Below are 19309 nucleotides of genomic sequence, written 5' to 3'. Positions count from 1 at the left end.
TTTTCTCTTTCAACCTTTACCCTCAGCATCTTTCGGTATCTGTTTTCCACTTCTTTCTCTGTCCCATCTTCTTATATCAGCCTCTTTTCTTTCATCATCCATTCTTTCTCTCTTTTAGCTGAGCTACCCGCCCTTACTTTCTTCTATCACTGGTCACTCTCATTGGTCCAACCTTCTGTCTTTCCGTCTCTTCATATATCCTTTTCTCCTGCTTTCTCACAATAATTGTTCTCTCTCTCACTCTCTAGTAGTGCTACTGCATGTGAACTCCAAATCTACATTCAGAAGCACAGCGCTGCTCCTTGCACTGACATTCATGGTCGGCTGTCTAATTCTGCTGGAACTGTATATATGTGCTTGTTTTTTTCATCTTTAAATGCGTCCAAATATAGGTAAACATTTGCTCATTACTCAAATGTGTAATACAACTAAAGAGCATAAACCTATTGTGGTGTTGGAAAATACTTTACACCTATTTTGGCTTGCACTTCTGTCAACTGTCTATTTTATAATTGTGCAACCCCCTAAATGTGTCAGTAAAAACTACCCTTTGTCCTGAAGTTTGACCATTTGTCCTGAATTTTTGTCCTGAAGTTTGACCTTCTGTCTTGAATTTTTACTGTCACTGTCCAGAATTCACCGTCTTGCCAGGTGGTCACCCTATACATAATATGTCCCTGGTACTCAACTGTGCTACACATGCGTGATGGGGCGAGTGATCTAGAACTGCTGCAGCTGTCCTCAAGTCAGTACCTTGGAGCCGTAATTGGAGCCGATGGGAGCCACCAGCACTTTTTATTTTTTTACAGACTGGCACTTATTTTTCCACATCAGACAATTACAAAGACCAAAAGTGTAAAAGAAATTGGCAGGGGGTGTCTGGCAGTGGGTTAAAGAGGAGTGATGTGAATTCAATAATAAACAGCCTTAGAATTCAGCGCGCCGACATTTAGCCGCACCGGGCATGGGCCGCTCAGCACAGGCACTCATTATTTTACAAATTAAGCACTGCCTACATGGACTTCAACAATGCTAGCAATTTCTCTAATGCCACCTTTATTTGGCCATCTCGCTCTGCAAAAACGCAAAGATTACCAACCAGTTCAAAGCTCTGCACAACAGTAACTTGAAGCCCCATGTTCCTTTGTACCGTCCAGCATACCATTTTGATTACGCAAAGGTAACCATATTGTGCAGGGGCGCCTTTGTTAATTTATTTAATGCATTTTATATAGCGTGGACTTTACCAAAGGTGTCGGAGCGCTTTACAATAGAACCAAGTACGTTACATAAGGAGATTTACATACTTACAAATACAATCGGGATAGTTAAAAAAGTAAAATAATATAAGAGATGGCAAACACAAAAAAAAGTACAGGAATAGAGGATCTGTTATGTTTGCACTATATGATTTTATGCATATGAGTTTCCCCATTTTAGTCTTGTTGTGACCTTTTTCCTTCCTCTCCCTCTAACTGTAAAGCGCTCTGATATCCTTCAGGATCAAGTTCGCGCTATATAAAACTTTATAAATAAATAAATACATATAAATAAATACATATTTACAACGTTGGGCTCAGGTGAACTGATGAGCGTGCGTCGTGCGTTCAACGTAATTACCAAACATTTAGTCTCTGTAGCCTTGTCAGACAAGAGAGGGGGGGCAACTGACCTGGCCCACGTGGATATGCAGAGCGTAGCTCGTGACGTATCTGTGCTGGCTGTTCCAAAGGGCTGCCACGCAGGCGGTGCCCATCAGCAGCGTCAGCACACCTGCAACCGTCCTGCAAAACAAACACAACTGTCACCATCAACGGCAACTCTGACTGAACACACAGACATGACGACGCACGTGCATTTATAACACGGGAACCATGAGAGCCTTGGAACTACGTGTGTTTTCGACGATACTGAATAATGTTCGCATAGATTCTGCAAAGCAAATGATAGGGAAGATTTGCTCCTTTTTGTTTGCAGCCATACAAGTTGGGCCTTGTACGGGCAGCATAACTGACGCTGTCCTTCTATCCCCAGCAGTGTCCTTTAAAGTGTCTCCTTGCTGTTACAGCTAGTGCCTTTGGCGACTTTTTAATTGCCTAAGTATTTCTGGAACCACAGCCTCCCATCAGCGCGTGCTGAAAAGCTGACTCGGCACATGAGAAAGCAGCCGAGTGATGCGCGTGACGGAGGATCAGCGTAGAGGGCAGGTGGACGGCGCGCGGGAAGGGCAATTTCCATTAACCGACTCTTAGAATTAGGCACGCGGGGTGCATGGGGGCACAAGGTCTAAGGGAATGAGACAGGACTATAGCAAGGTGTAAAACATTAAAAAAAAATAAAAAAAATAAGACATGGCAATAAAAGGCATCAACGTGATCAAAACTGAAAAGAAATGCATTTTAAAGAGTGAGAAAAATAGGAAATCAAGGTGAGGAGAAGAAAACACAATTGATTTCCAATCTGCGCAAGAACATTTGTAAAACCGTCTTTCTTGCTATTATAATCTGACCTCTAAATGAATTCGATTGTGCATCCCACACTAAGCATTTAGTATTATGCAGACCGTGTTCTCCCTTTTCCTACAACATGGCAGGTGTCCCACAACTCACAGCATCAATTTTCCAAACGAGCAAAATCATTAAATATGTATTTACTTGTATGCATTATTTAGGCTGACAAGGCTCGGCATGCTGTTAGAAATGAATGCCTGGGCGGCTTACCCATGGACAGCTATGTCTTGGAGCACATCCTTGTTGGACTTAGACCTCTCTGCAGGGTCTCCCCAAAATATTTACCTTCTACCCTCCTTTTGTTGATATTTATTTTTGTTGGCTTTAGGACTTTGTACATGTTACCACTGCTAACCAGTGTTAATGTGTTTGAGCTCTCTTGTCTAAACATGGTAAAATTGGCTTACACCCAACTGCCACAATGGGCCGACCAAACAGTCATGCAAATTTTGCATGTTCTAACCCATGCTTTATTACAGCCTGGAGGGACAATATGCCTAGGTGCCCACTGCCCGTCTGAGCACCAAACTATGGAACTCAGACCAATCATAACACTGCATTGGAGTGTTGTAATTGGCTTAGAGAAGCCTGGGTGCTTCCTGTTCTGTTCCCGACGCGGAGGAGAGACGTAGCAATGAGGTAATTTTTTTCTTATTTTACATCCCCTTACCCCCGATCAATGCCGGCCGTCACTGCTAATATCATGGACAGAATAACAAGGGACAAAATATCAAAAGGTACGCACAAAAAGAGGAAGTAAAGATTTACGATTCCGAACTCCACATTTATGCACCTTGAAGACATGTATATTGTCAAGGTACATATATGTGGAGTGGGTGTAGCGGGCGTTTTCCCGGGAGGCTGGAAGGATGGGGCCGGATCTGTTACTGGGAGCCGGTTTTGCACCGGTGCTGGAATATCGGCCCCCAGTAACAAAAGCAGTCTGACAAAATTGCCAGGGGTGCTTTGGACTCTCAGTCCGACCCTGGTTACATAGAGACAATCTAGAGTTACTTATCTTTCAATATTTTGTCCTGTAATATTGTGTCCACGATATTTGGTGCCATCGAGATTCCTACCTCGATATTCTGTGGGCGCACTCTGCCTGCTATCCAAAAGAGTGTGATAAGTTTCATGAGAACAAGAGCATCAAAAATGTCTCGGATTTGCACACAATTTTTTTTATTTTACGGATATTGTGCGGACTTGACCTGAAGGTATCGGGTATCATAGAGCTTTACATAGCACCAGTTGCGTTACATGAGGACATTCATGTTTGTAAGGCACGGGGAGATTAAGTGATTTGCCCAGAATCACAGGATGTTCATCGTCATTGCCGAGATTCAATGCCGGTTCCCCAGATTCGAGGTCTACCACTCTAGCCGAGCCGTTAGGCCAACTCCTCTCCCCAATTACCAGTGTTATTAATAAAAAGACATAAACTTTCTTTTAACTCTCTTCCATTTGACATAATCTAGGAAGGTCCATGTAAGGCAACACAAAATGTGGGAGAAGTGTGGCTCAGGGGTTAGAGGCGGCAGACCCGGAAGCTGAGATCGGCCCTGGACCAGGGTTCAATTCCCCGCCTCGACGGGGGTTGGGCTAAATAATTCCACGGACTCGATAATTCTCGCTCCGGTGCCTACTCGACTCACGGGTTCACACTCTGCGACTCTGGGCAATAGCTTGCTTAATCTCCACAACGGCCCCTCGTGGCGGGATGCCTGGCTTTCACCTTCTGGATACCCTGCCGGGGCTATCTAACAGGGGAATACCAGGACGGGTTCCCTAAGCAAGCGCATAGATGCCTGCGATGTGGGCGATTTGCGCTATATAAATACATGTACATTTACATTTACAAAATGGACAAAAATGAAACTTGTACTAACGGAAAATCACATACTATTCCAAAATATCAAGGTCAGGACAATCCAGGCTTAGCCGCTTCTTCTCTATGGGAAAACACCTAACTGGTTTTGTCCCTCAGTATGTTTAGAGTATCAGTATCCCTTTCACAAACGCATTGGTCCATCTTTCAACTTTATCCATTTCGCTAAATATAAGTGCGAAAAAGTTGCACCGGTGACCGGAAACAGGACATCCCAGTCCCTAGAATAGCGATCTGCTGAAAATACAACCGGCAGCAGCTGGATTTTTTTTAGTCATAACTGTGTTGTGAGGAGAGAGAAGATGGCCTAATACAGTACTCTGGGAGGACTGGTGCCAATGTTATAAACACAATGTCATAATTGTATGGGTACAAGCATCTGTAATGTCTTCCCTACCAGACAGAGAGCCTCCTTAAAGCTCAATGCTATTTAAACAGTACTGCAGCCTACTCTAACCCAGACGGCCCACCCTAGACCCATGCTGGCCAGCTATTCACAGAGCCCCAGCTGTTAAAGGCCAGTCCACTCAGGCTTAAAGGAACACACCTCACAGATCTTGCATCAGCCCTCCCCATTCCTGACACCAGTCCCCTTACATGTATGATACCGCATGACCAGCATGGGCATGGCACAATCCTATAGGCTCCCACAGATCCTTTTCTTGATATGCACTTACAGGCAGAGCCCTGCTTACCTTATACGTTGTGAATTAATATGTGCACATTGTCTGTGTTACAGGCAACGGCTAGAGTGTCTATACAAGAGTGTCCACACCCACACAAGAGCAATGTGACAATTCCATAGCTGCCAAACTACCGATTCAAGTGGTAGGTTGCTGCTTTTTCAGCAGCTCTAACACCTACCGATTTCAGGCTCTGACCTTAAGGCTTACCAGGATGCCTGGGTAGGCCTCTGCAATTCACTGCTCCTCCCACGGTGAATCAAATTTAAAAGCAAAATGTCCAGCAAAGGACAGCAAAGCACAACCATTTCAAAGCATGGGCAATTGCCCAAAGCCCCCACCTTCCAAGATACCCCAGGAAAAATGACTAGGAATTTCCAAAGTTCCCATTGTAATAAGAGTGTGAATAAAAACAGATTCTTATTAAAAATGTCATCTGGACATGCACGCTGCACAGTAGCTTTGTGTACCTACCTAGCCCGCCCAAAGGTAACTTTGCACTCTCATGCAGTTGGTGGCAATGAAGTTTAAAACAACCTTCAAATATTTCTCCTTAATTCAACTTCCCTCTTCTTTCTTTTTACTTCTCTGTCTCTATCTAGCTCTACTTCTCTATGTAGCTCCCCCTCTGTGTCATAGCTTTATCAATCTCATCTGTTTTCCTCGCCTCTTTCTCTCAATACACCTCTCTATACCCCACCTTCCTCTGCCTCTTTTTCATGATCTCACTGCTCTTACTACCTAACCTCTAAATTTACCTAACATTTTGTTTGGTAACTCACTCTTTGTACCTATATCCCCTCTACATTACTTCATTCACTACCTTACTCCTTTCTTACTATCTCATTTTCAAGAGTAACCCTGTTACTCTATCATTACCTACTCTCTCTCTTTCTCTTTCATTTTTCTGCACATCTTTCTCGGTTTTAGCTCACCCTTTCTAGCACACCTCACCATCTCTTTATTTATGAGTCTTTCTATATACAACTTCTCTTTTTGTCCTTCTCCCTACCCCACCACTTTCTACCTTGCATCTCTCTATAGATCTAACACTATCCTAAGCCTATATCACTATCTTATGCCTCTGTCTCTATCCCTTTCTTTAAATCGCCTCTTTTCTACCATACCTATTTCTCCACCTCATATCCTCCTTCTATATTGTCTTCTATCTATAGCTCTTTTTGCCTCTCTACATCACTATAGCACCTTGTCTATCTCTATTCTTCTCCTTCTCCACGTGCTTCTTTCTACCTCTGCTTCTTCTTTTACAGCTATTTCACACCTCTTGCTATACTACTGTCTTTACATCTTTGTGCTTTTGTCTCCTGCCCCCTGCAATTTTTCTTACTCAGAAGAATCAGAGGTCACTATCATTCTAGACAGAAAAGAGTACACATAGAAGAGAAGAGGAGAGGGAATGCCCCGGAAGTGAATTAAGGAGAAAATTATCAGATTTCAGTCATGCAAAGTTTGAAAATTCTAGATGCATTGGTTTGAAATGAAATTCAGTCATCTCGATTGCCAGTGGCTGACATGAACACGTTACGTAGCTTCGGCAAATGCCTTATCAGGTAGAGATTCTATCTAGCAGTAGATTCTTTACCTTAGAATATTCCCCAGGTATCAGACTGGATCTGGAAAATATTGAGCAGTACCTCTGAGCGCCAGTAGGTGGTGTTGTTCGGCTCTGCATCATAGGCATCGTCTGCATAGGATGTGAAGTGTGTGGTGCCTATATAGATGCCATTCCAGCATGCTGGCATCCGTTTCTTTATGTGAATAATTTCTTGCCAGAAGTACAGAGCCACATCAGAAGGCTGTTAAGACCAGTGTGCAAATTCTAGGAGCCCACAAGGACATTTTTAGGCGGAAAAGTCCATCTTGCAGAACGGGGAGGATTGATAAGGAATCTGCAGCTAGATAGAGTCTCTACCAAATAAGGCGTTACCGAAGGTAAGTAATTTTTTCATATGAGAGACCTCCAGCTACAAAGTCCCTTACCTTAGAATAGACACCAAAGCAATAATTCTCCAGAGGTAGGTCTGTGGACTGACTCAGAACAAAAATTCTGGGAGGACCGAATGAGTGCTGTGTCCATCACCACAAACCTGGCTGTTAAAGCAGTAGTGATTGATAAACTTGTGTAAAGATGCCAAAGTAGCAGCCTGATGGATGACGAGGACAGGAACCCCATGAGCTAACACAGTATATATATATTTTTTTATTTTATAAAGTTTTATATAGTGCGAACCAGATCTCGAGGGATATCAGAGAGCTTTATAAAAGGATGAAAGGGAGAGTACTACTCCAGTCGCAGTTCTGGCTCTGGTAGAATGAGCGCGCAGCCCTCTGGGGGTTGCTTCTTGGTTAATGCATAGCAGATGTTTATGCAGAGTACAACCCATCTGGAGGTGGTCCGTTTCTGCACTGCCTTCCCACTCTTTGCTCCAGTGAACCCAACAAAGAGCTGATCGTCCACCCTGTGTTCTTTGGTGCGATCGATATAGATGGCAACGTTCTTTTTGGGTTCAAGCAGTGATGTCTCTCTTCCTCCTTAGAGGGATGAGGTGGAGCAAAGAAGGTCAGCAGCATGATGGTTTGGCCAATGTGGTATCACCACCTTTAGCAGAAAAGAGGCATGCTTTTGAAGAGTCGGTTTGTTAGGGAAGTAGCATCAAGGGTGAACAGAAAGAGCCTGTAGCTCACTGACCATCTCTGCTGATGACAATGCCACCAAGAAGACTGTCTTGGTGGTCAGAACGCGTATGGGCAAATATGCATGGGTTCTAAGAGAGAACACATCAAACAGTTTAAAACAAAATTAAGATCCCCTTGGGCAGAACAAAAGGTTGGGGGGGGGGGTGCTGAAGTTCTTTCTGAAAAGGTGTCACAATGGTTGACTTAAACAGAAAGGGTTGGTCCAGCAACCACAATAAAGCAGAGATGGCCAAAAGATATGCTTTACCTGTTCCCAGAGCAAGTCCTTGCTGGGCTAAGGACAAAACAAACAGCAACACTTTAGACAAGGGTGCAGAAAGTGGGTCAACAAGTTTTTCAGCACACCATTCCACAAACTTGTCCCAATGGCAGGCGTATACAGTTTTCACAAATGGCTGCCTGGCTGCCAAGATAACCTAACATACTTTGGGATGCAGACTGGATACTCTCAACTGCCACTGCTCAATCTCCATGCATGAAAGCAGAGCATGCGCAGTTTGTGGTTTAAGACCCTACCATGTTGCTGTGCTGGAGACCCTCCTGAATGGGGCAGCCTGATTGGAGGACCAATGCTCTTTCTCAGGATTTCAGGATACCATACACTCTGCCCAATCCTTACCCATTGGATGACTTGGGCATGGGTGGCCCTGATCTTATTCAGAACTGGTGAAGAAGTGTCCTCAGAGGAAAGGTGTACAGGAGACTTGAGTCTGACTCAAGATGAAATACGTCCTCGAGCGAAGGCCACCTTAGACACTTCAATGCACAGTAGAGCTGACATTGAGCATTCTCTGTAAAAGCGAAGAGATCTAACCAAGGTTCTCCCCAGTCGTGGAGGAGACCTTGCACCAACTCCTGATGGAGACTCCATTCGTGATCCACAAGATATTGACGGCTGAGTTCATCTGCACTGATGTTCAGAGAGCCCACCAGGTACTTTCTGGCCAGGAAAATGTCCCGATGTTCCAGTCATGTCCAAAGGCGCATAGCCTTCTGGCACAGGGTCCACAAGCCATTCAGCCTGTTTGTTGCAATACCAGATGGCAGTAGTGTTGTCGGGTAACACTTGAACCAGCCTTCCCTTGGGAAGGAAGGCTTTCAATGCCAAGCAAATCACTTTCAACTCCAATTTGATATGGTGCTGAGACTCTGCCAGAAGCCAGATTACTCAGATCTCTGCCTCTCCCAGATGGCCACCCCAACCCAGGAGTGACACTTCTAGCACCACTGTAAGGTCTGGGTGTGGCAAAGGAGAAGGGTCTCTCTGCTGACCCAATCACAGTTAGTCAGCCACCACTGTGTGCCTTTTGGCATTCCATCCTATATCTGGAGCAGGTAGGTGAGATTCCCCTCGTGCTGCGCCCACTGGGACTTCAGGTCTCACTGTAAGACCTGTATATGTCATTGAGGGTACTTCACCAGCAGGATACAAGAGGCCATCAGACCCAGCAGTCTCAGAGTTATTCTCATCGAAATCCATGAGGCTGAAACATCATAGCCCAAATATCCTGGACTCGTTTCTCACAAAGATAGGCATGGAATGGAGACCTTCATCCGTTGGCACAAAGAAGTAGCTGCAGTAGCAACCCCAATCTGCTTTTGAAGTCAGCACCCTCTTGATGGCTCCTTGCCCCAAAAGAGCCTGTACTTCCTAACGCAGCAGTGTGAGATGGACCTACGTTCAGCCATTAAGAGGCACTGTCGAAGGAACTTTTATAGAACTGTAAACTAGAACTGCCTTCACATGCGAGAAGAAAGCCGGCCAGTAAAGGGAGGGGCATTTTAGGGAGGTACAGTATTAGACTGAACGGTACCTTTTATTCTTAACATCTCTTAATAAATCACTTTAGGATAATTAAATTGATGGTTTCTGGTAGTTCGGGAAAACAGAGTTCGGTGTTTTTTTCTTTGCATTCTATATCACTCTTTTTTTATTTTTATTTTTATCCATTTATCCATGTGTGTTTTAACCATGTCTTCATGTTACAGAGATTCACAGCCAACGGTAACTCTTCTTTGTGTCAATAGGAATCATTTGTTCCTGAGGTGTGTGTTAAAACTCAAAATGGTTTCTATGCAGTACATTAAAGGAAATGGATAAACAAACCCTATTCGAACAATCCTGGAGTGTGGGGGGGGGGGGTGTACGCTTGTAAATCCACTTTAGAGGACGAGCACCCTAGTATGTGTGTAAGTGTGAAGGTGTTCGATGAAATAAGTTTCACGGTGGGTCATATGTGAAGGAAAAGGAGGAATTCAGGGACCTCCATACCTTCCTATGTGTTTTACGCCACTGGGAGATGAGTGAAAGATGTTGTCAGCCCCTCTCAGGAAGCCCTCTGAGGTACACCTCCTGATTTTTATTATTATCCGTCAGTATTCTTGTGATCATTATTATGTTATCACTGTGTTTATCATTCATTTGTTCTTTTTCTGAAAATTCAATGAAAACGATTTAAGATTAAAAAAATGTAAAAACTTCAAATGGTTTTTGTTCCTACTCCACGAATACCTCAGCCTGACACGAAGCAACAGCACTGTCCTATTAAAATGTTGTGCAACTGTTTACATATTTTAAAAGTTAAAAATGTTATTGCAAGCATTTGGCTATCAAGTTAAGGGAGTGGTCATGTTTTCTCCTTTTTATTATTTTTGTGGCATATGCTTGCGATAAAAAATAAAAGTAAATGTAACCTTTGCACCTGCTTACCAAGGTCCGTCCTATCGGCTTTGCCAGTGCTTGTTGGAACTGGTGTGTGGCCAGAACAACCGTTGTCAGAACTGCGCCTGGAGCCAACTACTAACTTCTGCATCATGAGTTGGGCCAGGACAGCGCCTTCCTGAGTGTCACGAGGTAATTTACATGACGTCATCATTGTGTAATATCCGGTGATGTCATCATTAAGGTACATGAGCAATTACAAAACCTGAACTATCCTACCTTTTTTTAGACACAGAATGTTGTCTTAGTATGGAATTTCTGCCTTTAATTTTAGTGGTTTGCTACCTCTCTGCCCCCAATCTCTCACTGTGTTTGCATGCCACGTCTCATCCTAAACCATGATGAGGAGCTAATTACCCCTCCAATGTATCAAAGCGAACACCAAACGCAAAAGTTAAGTAAACAGAATTGTAAGATGGCTTTAAATAATATTAAGGCCCAGGATGCGAGGAACAACTCAGCTGCATGAATGAAAATCACGTTTATTTTCTATTTTGTATTCGAGTATGTAACATTCTGCTATTTGAAGCAGCCCTGCCTGATCAGCAGAGAATATGTTGGTTCGACGGAGTCCCTATTATAACCCTTAGTATCAATTCAGCTAAGTTATATGAAATGATAGCCCGGGTCCTATAACCTTAAATTGTCCATGACGTCACAGGATGACCACCTAGGCCCTAACCGTAGCAGGTCAACAGAGTCCTATTTGGCGCTGTGGGGACAGGGGAAGGAAGAGCACGGTGTGAAGACTACAGAAAGCGAGCAAGGCTAATGGAGCTATTTACTTTCTCTTCAAACAAATGTTTGTGCCCCCTGAGAGGTGGCAAGAGCAGTGCTGCGGCCAGTGGTACCAACAGCCATTCCAGGTGTAGGAGCCACACCTCATGACGTCTTTGATTGTAACATGGGCAGTGGGGTTTCTAGATAGGCCTTGTGCCCCAGCCGCAGGTGAGAGCGGTAAGGGGGGCGCCGCCCCCAAAACTGGTGCCGCCCTGGGTTGACAGCACCCCCACCCCCTTTGCTGCGCCACTGGTCTCTGTCAATATTTGTCAGAGTTCTTGTCTGACACACAATTTTAGGATATCGCAGGATTTGTCACTGTACGTGCTCAAAGTGCCGAACGAGATTTCAGGCCAGATGGACTGAGGATTCCAGAGGCTCCAAGTGTTTATCTTCTTAGGAGCATTATGTGACGCTCATGAATTTCCTTACAAGACCGGAGGCTACATTATGCATTATCCTTTAATAAGCAACTCACACAGCCGCACTACATCATAAAGGATAAGGTTCTAGAGTTAACAGTGAACAAGGGATGTATCCAGGATATGATCTGCCTCTTTTAAAAGCGGCTCGCCAGCAGATAAGTCACTACTACTTGTTTCTCTCAACTTTGAGTTATATTTTGTATATTATGATATCTTTTTAATACCTTTAAATGCCAATTTGATGCTTTGCCATGCTTCTTCATGATGTGACAGTTTAACGCTGTCTTTTCACTGTTTAGAAGCTTATTTGATACTTCGCCATGCTTCTTCATCATGTAACGCTTTAACGCCGTCTTTTGGCCTTGCCCTTCACATTGACTCGAATCACTCGGGTGGCGCTGGTTTCCCCACTCCACCCCACCACCCCCCGGACCTCCAATTTATGGTTGTCCTCGCCTTAATCTCCCTTTCCCTCAGCACGCGTTCGCGCTTTAACTTTCCCGATGTCCTCCGCCTTTCCGACCCTTTTCTGTCTTCCGTGTACACTTCAAGATTGAAGGAACGGCCATCAGCAACGCCCACGCTGCGTGCCTCCCTTCCGATGCGACTTTCCTCTTCTCCTGCGGCTGGGCTCAGGCGCTCTTCAATATTTTTCAGTTGCTCTGCCTCAGCCGCCGGAGATACTCGATCCTTCACGTTTTTTTGCCACCATCCTCGCAATTGACTTGGAAAAGCTTTTATTAGCATCACATTGATTATTACCCGATAGTTTTAACTAATATACTTAAATAGAGATATTAATTCCCTATTACCCGATTGTTTTAACTAACATACTTAAATAAGGATTGTTTAATTCCCATTAAGCCGATAGGAACTTTGATTTTCTCACTTCCCTTACCTTATAAAAAAAATAAAAAGTTGTTTATTACATTCTGAGCTTAATTTAAAAAAAAAAAAAGAGGAGGTTTTAGAGAGGAGAAGCTTTATCACCTTACTTTATTAATATTACTACACCATGTCTGACATGGATTCAGATGACGCCACTGCAAGCTCACCTGCACCTATCGGCAATTCACTGAAGAAATTCCTTCAACAGGAGATTAAAACCTGTATGATGTCCTCTCTCAAAGAAGTCATGCTCTCTAAAAGACCGTGTGATTCCCAAGACCCCCCCTATACACGGTAAGAGACCCAAAAAAACTAAATATTGTGAAAGCACTACAGGCCCTAGCGCCTCTCATTGTACGGGAGGTCCTAGCACCTCAACTTGGATGGGGGGCCATTGCGCCCCACTTGAACCTGATGTCCCTCAGGACACTCCCTTGATCGGTGTCCATGGCGGCGCAAATATGTATGGTGTCCCTCGCGGCACACTTTGGAATAGTGCTAAACAAAAAAAGAACTCTGATTTTGACTCCTCTTCCTCCTCCTTTGATGACAACTCCTCAAAAGACCCCTCTGACGAATTCGTCTTTGACCTAGATGAAGTTCAACAAGACTTCAATTCTCAACCTGATCCCGAACCGAGCTCTAAAAATACTATTTTGAATCCTATCGGAGAAGAAATGTTCTCTCCCTTAAACATCTCTCACCCTAATAGCTCAAAGTGGTTCCCACAGGAACATGTTTCCCAGTTTGTCACACGTTGGTTGAGAAACCTTTTAGATAGAAATACTAGAAACACAATGAGATCTGAATCCCCCAGACCTACCATTGAGGAGAGGGCCTGTCAAACTCCAAACCTAGATCCAGACCTTATCAAATTCATCTTTAAATTAGGGCGAGACCCTAGAAAAGGACTGGAGAGAGCTCTAAAAGGCTGCCAAGACCGTCTTTTAGATGTCTTAGGCCCACTGGTTAGAATTTTGGATATGGCCGAACAATCACATCTCTCATCTACCCCCTTGAACGTTGACCTCGTTCGTGGATGGAGCCAAAGAGACCTTGTTCTCCTTGGCAATGCTAATTCCAGTTTAAACATTGAAAGAAGGAGGTCCATTTTAAACAAAATGAATCCAAAATTGGGAGATATGGCAGAGAAGGAACCCTCCCAAAACCCTAAAGGCCTTCTTTTCGGGGAGGATATAATCAAAGAGATTGGTAAATACGTCTCTACCTTCACTGCTCTCCACAGGGCTCAAAACAACCTGAGACGAGTGTTTAACACAAACCTTTTTGGTGAGGCCGGCAGAAGGGGTCCCTCTTCCGGCCGAGGCAATCTTCGACCCTACTCATCATTCAGAGGAACTGGAAGGGGCTTCTACCCCCCTAGACAACCCTTCTTTCCCCAAAGAGGAAGGGGTCCAAGAAACCGTGGTTCCAGGGGTCGTGGTACTCCCAACACCTCCAATTCTACCAGTAAGTACTACCCCTTCTTCTTCTTTCCCTCCCATAGTAGGGGGCAGACTAAAACAGTTTTATCATGTTTGGAATTCAATCACCCAAGACCCATGGGTTCTAGAAACCGTCATGGGCTTCAAAATAGACTTTTTGGAGATCCCCTTCCAATCACACTTACCCCAACCCTTTGTCCTTTCACAGGATCAGGAAAAGATCGTGGAGGAGGAAATTATTTCTATGCTCAAAAAGGGCGCAATAGTGGAAGTTCCTTGGTCCGATGCAAGATTCATAAGCACGCTTTTTCTTGTTCAGAAAAAGGACACAGGGTGGAGACTGGTAATAAACCTTCGAGAAGTCAACACATTTTTGGTTTATCGTCACTTCAAAATGGAGGGTATCCACCTTCTAAGGGATCTCCTTCTCGAAGGAGATTGGTTGGTCAAGTTAGACCTGAAGGATGCCTACTTCACCATCCCTATGTACATGGAGCATCAAGCTTTCCTTCAATTTGCTTGGAAAAAATGCCTTTACCAATTTCAAGCTCTTCCCTTTGGCCTCTCTTCTGCCCCTTGGTGTTTTACCAAGATCATGAAGTGTATCGTTACAATTCTAAGAGAAAGGGGTATCCGTCTCATCATCTACCTGGACGATATTCTTATCATGTCCCAATCCCACTCAGAACTCCAAATAGATCTAAAAACTTCCATGAACTTAATAGACTTAATAGAGAGTCTGGGATTCATCATCAACAGAGAAAAATCCATTCTCTCTCCCCGCAAGACCATAGATATCCTTGGCTTCACCCTAGACACCGTGAAGTGTCTTCTCCTCCTTCCTGCCAAGAAGATTGCCAAGATCCGGAAAGAGATCAGGTCCGTCTTGAAACAAGAGTCTCTAACACTCCGCGAACTAGCCAGACTTCTTGGGCTTCTTTCTTCTTCCATCCAGGCTATTTTCCCCGGTCCTCTGAATTACCGTGCGCTTCAGAGATTAAAGAGAAAAGCGCTCAATTCAGGTCTATGGTATGGGGATCTTGTCTCCCTAGACCAAGATGCCAGAGCAGAGCTTTTTGGTGGCTGGAGACCTTAGACGCCTGGAATGGCAAAGCTATCTTTGGCTCATCCCCGGATTTTGTCCTAGAATCAGACGCCAGTCTTCATGGCTGGGGTGCACGTTTGGAAGACCAGAACACCGGTGGGGTTTGGACCCTGACGGAATCTTCTCAACACATAAACTTTCTGGAATTGACAGCTGGTTTATACGCTCTTATGAGCTTCAAACACTCCATTCAAGGGAGGTCTGTTGTTCTGAAAATGGACAACATTTCTGCTGTAGCCTATATCAATCGTCTTGGAGGAACGAAATCTGCAGATCTCTCCAATCTTGCCAGGAAACTTTGGATGTTCTGTCTGGAACCCAAAATTTCCCCCAGGGCAGAATATCTTCCAGGGAAATCGAACATTTCTGCAGACTGGAATTCAAGATTCCTTCTAGACTTCTCAGACTGGAAACTCGATGTGAACGTCTTCAATTCCCTCTTCCACTTTTGGGGTCCCATAGATGTGGACTTATTTGCCAGCAGGCTTACCTTCCAGCTTCCCAACTACTTCAGTTGGATGCCAGACCCGGGCGCCCTTGCTGTGAACGCCTTTCTCCAACCATGGTCTCACTTCCTGGGTTATGCCTTTCCCCCTTTCGCCATGATTCAGAGGGTCCTCCAGAAAGTCAGATTGGAACAATGCCTTCTGATCCTAATTACTCCCTTTTGGCCGTCCCAAGCTTGGTTCCCGACAGCCCTGGAACTAGCATGCGACATTCCCTTTCTGATCCCAGCCTCTCCGGGCCTGGTCTCAAACGCAGACGGGGAAGATCATTGTCTTATTCTCGAGGGGAATTTGAACCTTCTTGCTTGGAAAGTGTCAGGCAATGTAACGAAGTGTCTGGATTTTCGTCGACAGCTCTCTCTCTTCTCGGAGAATCTTGGGCACCAGGAACACACCTTAGGTATAACAACATTTGGAAGAAATGGTTTCATTTGTGCCTGGAAAGGAGTCTCGATCCTGTGGAGACTCCTGTCGTCAATATCCTAAATTTTCTGGTCGAAAAATTTGATAGAGGCCTTTCTTATCGTTCTATTAATTGTTTTAGATCCCCAATCTCCGCGGGCCATTCCCCTATCAACGGTAAATTGGTAGGTACAAATCCTATTATTTGTAGAGTCCTCAAGGGTATAAGACTAAGGAGACCTCCTAGACCTAAGTATCAGACCCTTTGCGATGTCAAATGTATTTTAGACCTTTTTTGTTCTTGGCCAGATAACTCTTCCCTTAATAGAAAATTTCTCTCCTTCAAACTCGCCACTCTCTTCTGTCTAGTCTTCTGTAGAAGAGTATCTGACATCAAAAGCTTAGACATTTCTAATAGATGGTATGATATTTTTGGTGTCAAGTTTGAATTACTAAGAAGGACTAAAACCATGTCAGATTTTATCTTTTATCCTCGTTTTGACACTTTCTCTAAACTTTGTGTGGTTGCTTGTATGAAAGAGTATGACGCTAGGATGTCTCTCCTACGCCCTAACGATGAAAATCAACTTTTAGTTTCTTTTGTGAAACCTTTTAAACCTGTTTCTTCCACCTCTATAGCTAGATGGGTTAAGTCTACCATGAGTCTTGCTGGTATCGACCTCTCTAAATTTCAAGCACATTCTATTAGAGGAGCTATGGCCAGTAAATCCTTCTGGTCAGGTGGTAAATTGGATGATATCCTGAAAGCTGCTGACTGGTCAAATGCTAACACCTTTGCTCGTCATTATTGCAAGCCTATCGAGCATATGTCTGATGTTGTTCTTCGGGGCTACGAACATGCATAATGTAGCCTCCGGTCTTGTAATGAAATTGCGATTCTCCTACTAACATGACCAGAGAATCTGGATTTCATTAAAGACACGGAGGCTGACATTATCCCTCCCTCCTCCCTTTTACAACTTTTGATGTGTCTTTATGATATTGAACTTTTCGATTACTTCAATTGTTGTTAATCTTTTATTATGCCTATGCTTCTTTTATCTTTCTGATTGTGATGAGGTTTTATTGCTCTCTAGGCTCTTGATTCTTAATCATGTCTTTCTTTCAGGCAATTCTGTTGAACCCGCTATCCATTGAGAAGCTTTCCTTTGAGTTACTTGAGTTTGCTCCACGATGTTCTTCAAGCTCTTCTTGGATCTCTCTGTTTGTGAAGTTCTGCCCTGCTGCAATTCTTTTAAAAGAGGCAGATCATATCCTGGATACATCCCTTGTTCACTGTTAACTCTAGAACCTTATCCTTTATGATGTAGTGCGGCTGTGTGAGTTGCTTATTAAAGGATAATGCATAATGTCAGCCTCCGTGTCTTTAATGAAATCCAGATTCTCTGGTCATGTTAATAGGAGAATCGCAATTCCCTGCCACAATTGCACTATAAAGCGCAACATTCATGGTCTCATCAGTGAGAAAGCTCGCTCTGCTAATTCGCTTTTATAAGCTCATACACATCAGCATTTCTCATGAAGTCCTTATTCCGACCTGGAACAATTTTAAAATGTGGAAGATTACCTGTCTTTTGAGGACCCACTCATGGCACCTTAAGATTCTTATCGCGGGTGGCATCGGCTGCTATTTAGTAGTCCTTCTTTCTTACCTCCCCATGTAAATACTGCCACACTATCTTCTCCCTTAGGAACACACATGTAATGCTTTTCCATCTCCTCCCTGTGGCTTAGCATGCGGAGCAGTAGGATCCTGAAGCCACACTGACCACATAACCTGCAACATCCTCTGTGCTCCTCTAAGCGAAGGGCTTACTGCTAAGACCCGCATTTTTAGGTCTTGCCTATTAGACAGACCATGTGCTGTCTATTGTAAGACCTATCGTTAGTTTACAGGGGGTTTAGAGACCTCTGATTGCTTACCATTGGTTGACTTCATTGTCACTAACATTTGCTTGCTTCTAATCATTGGGGTGTGTAGGCTTTCCGCCCTCTTCTTCTGTCTGTCCATCCCCCGAAGCATGGACCCATTATTTGCACCTTTCCACTGCTCTATTTTCAGGCATTTCTTTTTTCTTTTTGCTTAAGCACTCCACTAGAGTGCATGTGTTTTCCAGCTATCTCTCTCTTATACTTATCTCCCTTGCCCACTTTGTCGCGCACCCGGCGTTCTCTCTCATACCCAATTCAATCTTCCCCACTGTCCCGCATCCATTTCTCGCATGAGTGTTTCTCCCCACCAGCACCATGTTGCTCTTTTTTGAAAGTCTGCTCCCTCCCTTCCTACACTGCTCACTCTCCTATCCATCACCCCCTCCTACACAGGCCTATGTGACTTCTGGCTCTCGGTTCCTCATGTCACTGCTTTTTCTTTTTAGTTACCAATACAGCTTGCATTGGTAACTAAAAAGAAAAAAATACAAGCAGCATCATTTTGTAGGCATGCACATGCATAGTCCAAGCATGCTTATAAAATGACACAGACTGTTTTTAAAATCTTTTTTTTTAATTATTTAGCCACGCTACACAACACTGGAGTTGTTATGCAGCATGCCTAAAAAACGTTGGTATAGCCAATAGGTCCCAAAGTTGAGACCCATTGGTTTTGTCAGTGCTTGTTATGTTTCTTTTTCTGATATCATCCATAGCAATGCCGCGTCACAGAGATTCTGAGTGACATCAATACTTTATATGCCACTATAATATTTCAAGGAGTTTAGGGCCGGAATCAGTGAGAGCAGTGTCGCCACTGACTGCAGCAATTTGCCCTTTATTTTAATTTTTTTATTTTTTTTAATGCGATTTTATATAGCGCAAACTTTACCCGAAGGTGTCAGAGCGCTTTACATAAGAGCCAGTTGCGATACACAAGGACTTAGGATTACATGCGTTACATAAAAGATACAAACAGAAAAAAATTGCAAATGTACAAGTACAAGTTGTAAAGTCACACAAGGAATAGATATGAACAACAACAAAAAAATTGCAAATGTACAAGTAGTAAAGTCACTCAAGGTAGCGATACAAATGGATAAACTCTAATCGTCACATAGGAATGGTAGAGAGTACAATGGTCTACTCTACTGCACACTGCCCCACAGAAGGCTACTGCATGCTGCGGTGGGTCACACTAACCGGTGCTTCCATAATAGGGCTTCTCGTTAAGTCACCACAGAAATTACCACCCTGCTTGTTCAAACATTCTAAACACTATCA

At 43.9% G+C, this 19309-nt stretch overlaps 1 protein-coding gene across 2 annotated transcripts in view; it reads right to left on the bottom strand.

Moving 5' to 3' along the window:
* The window catches only part of PIGN (phosphatidylinositol glycan anchor biosynthesis class N), a 1076629-nt gene that overhangs the window by 421871 nt on the left and 635449 nt on the right, over positions 1 to 19309 (bottom strand). For both annotated transcript variants that reach the window (XM_086965406.1, XM_086965407.1), the window contains exon 20: positions 1673 to 1784. In XM_086965406.1, the coding sequence (XP_086821532.1) occupies positions 1673 to 1784 (112 nt within the window). The remainder of the gene's footprint in view (positions 1 to 1672; positions 1785 to 19309) is intronic.

The sequence above is a fragment of the Lissotriton vulgaris genome, chromosome 4_1 (genome assembly GCF_964263255.1).
Source record: "Lissotriton vulgaris chromosome 4_1, aLisVul1.2, whole genome shotgun sequence".
NCBI classification, from domain to species: domain Eukaryota; kingdom Metazoa; phylum Chordata; class Amphibia; order Caudata; family Salamandridae; genus Lissotriton; species Lissotriton vulgaris.
The sequence above is the reverse complement of the archived record's forward strand: the minus strand, read 5'-3'. Positions and strand labels throughout refer to the sequence as shown.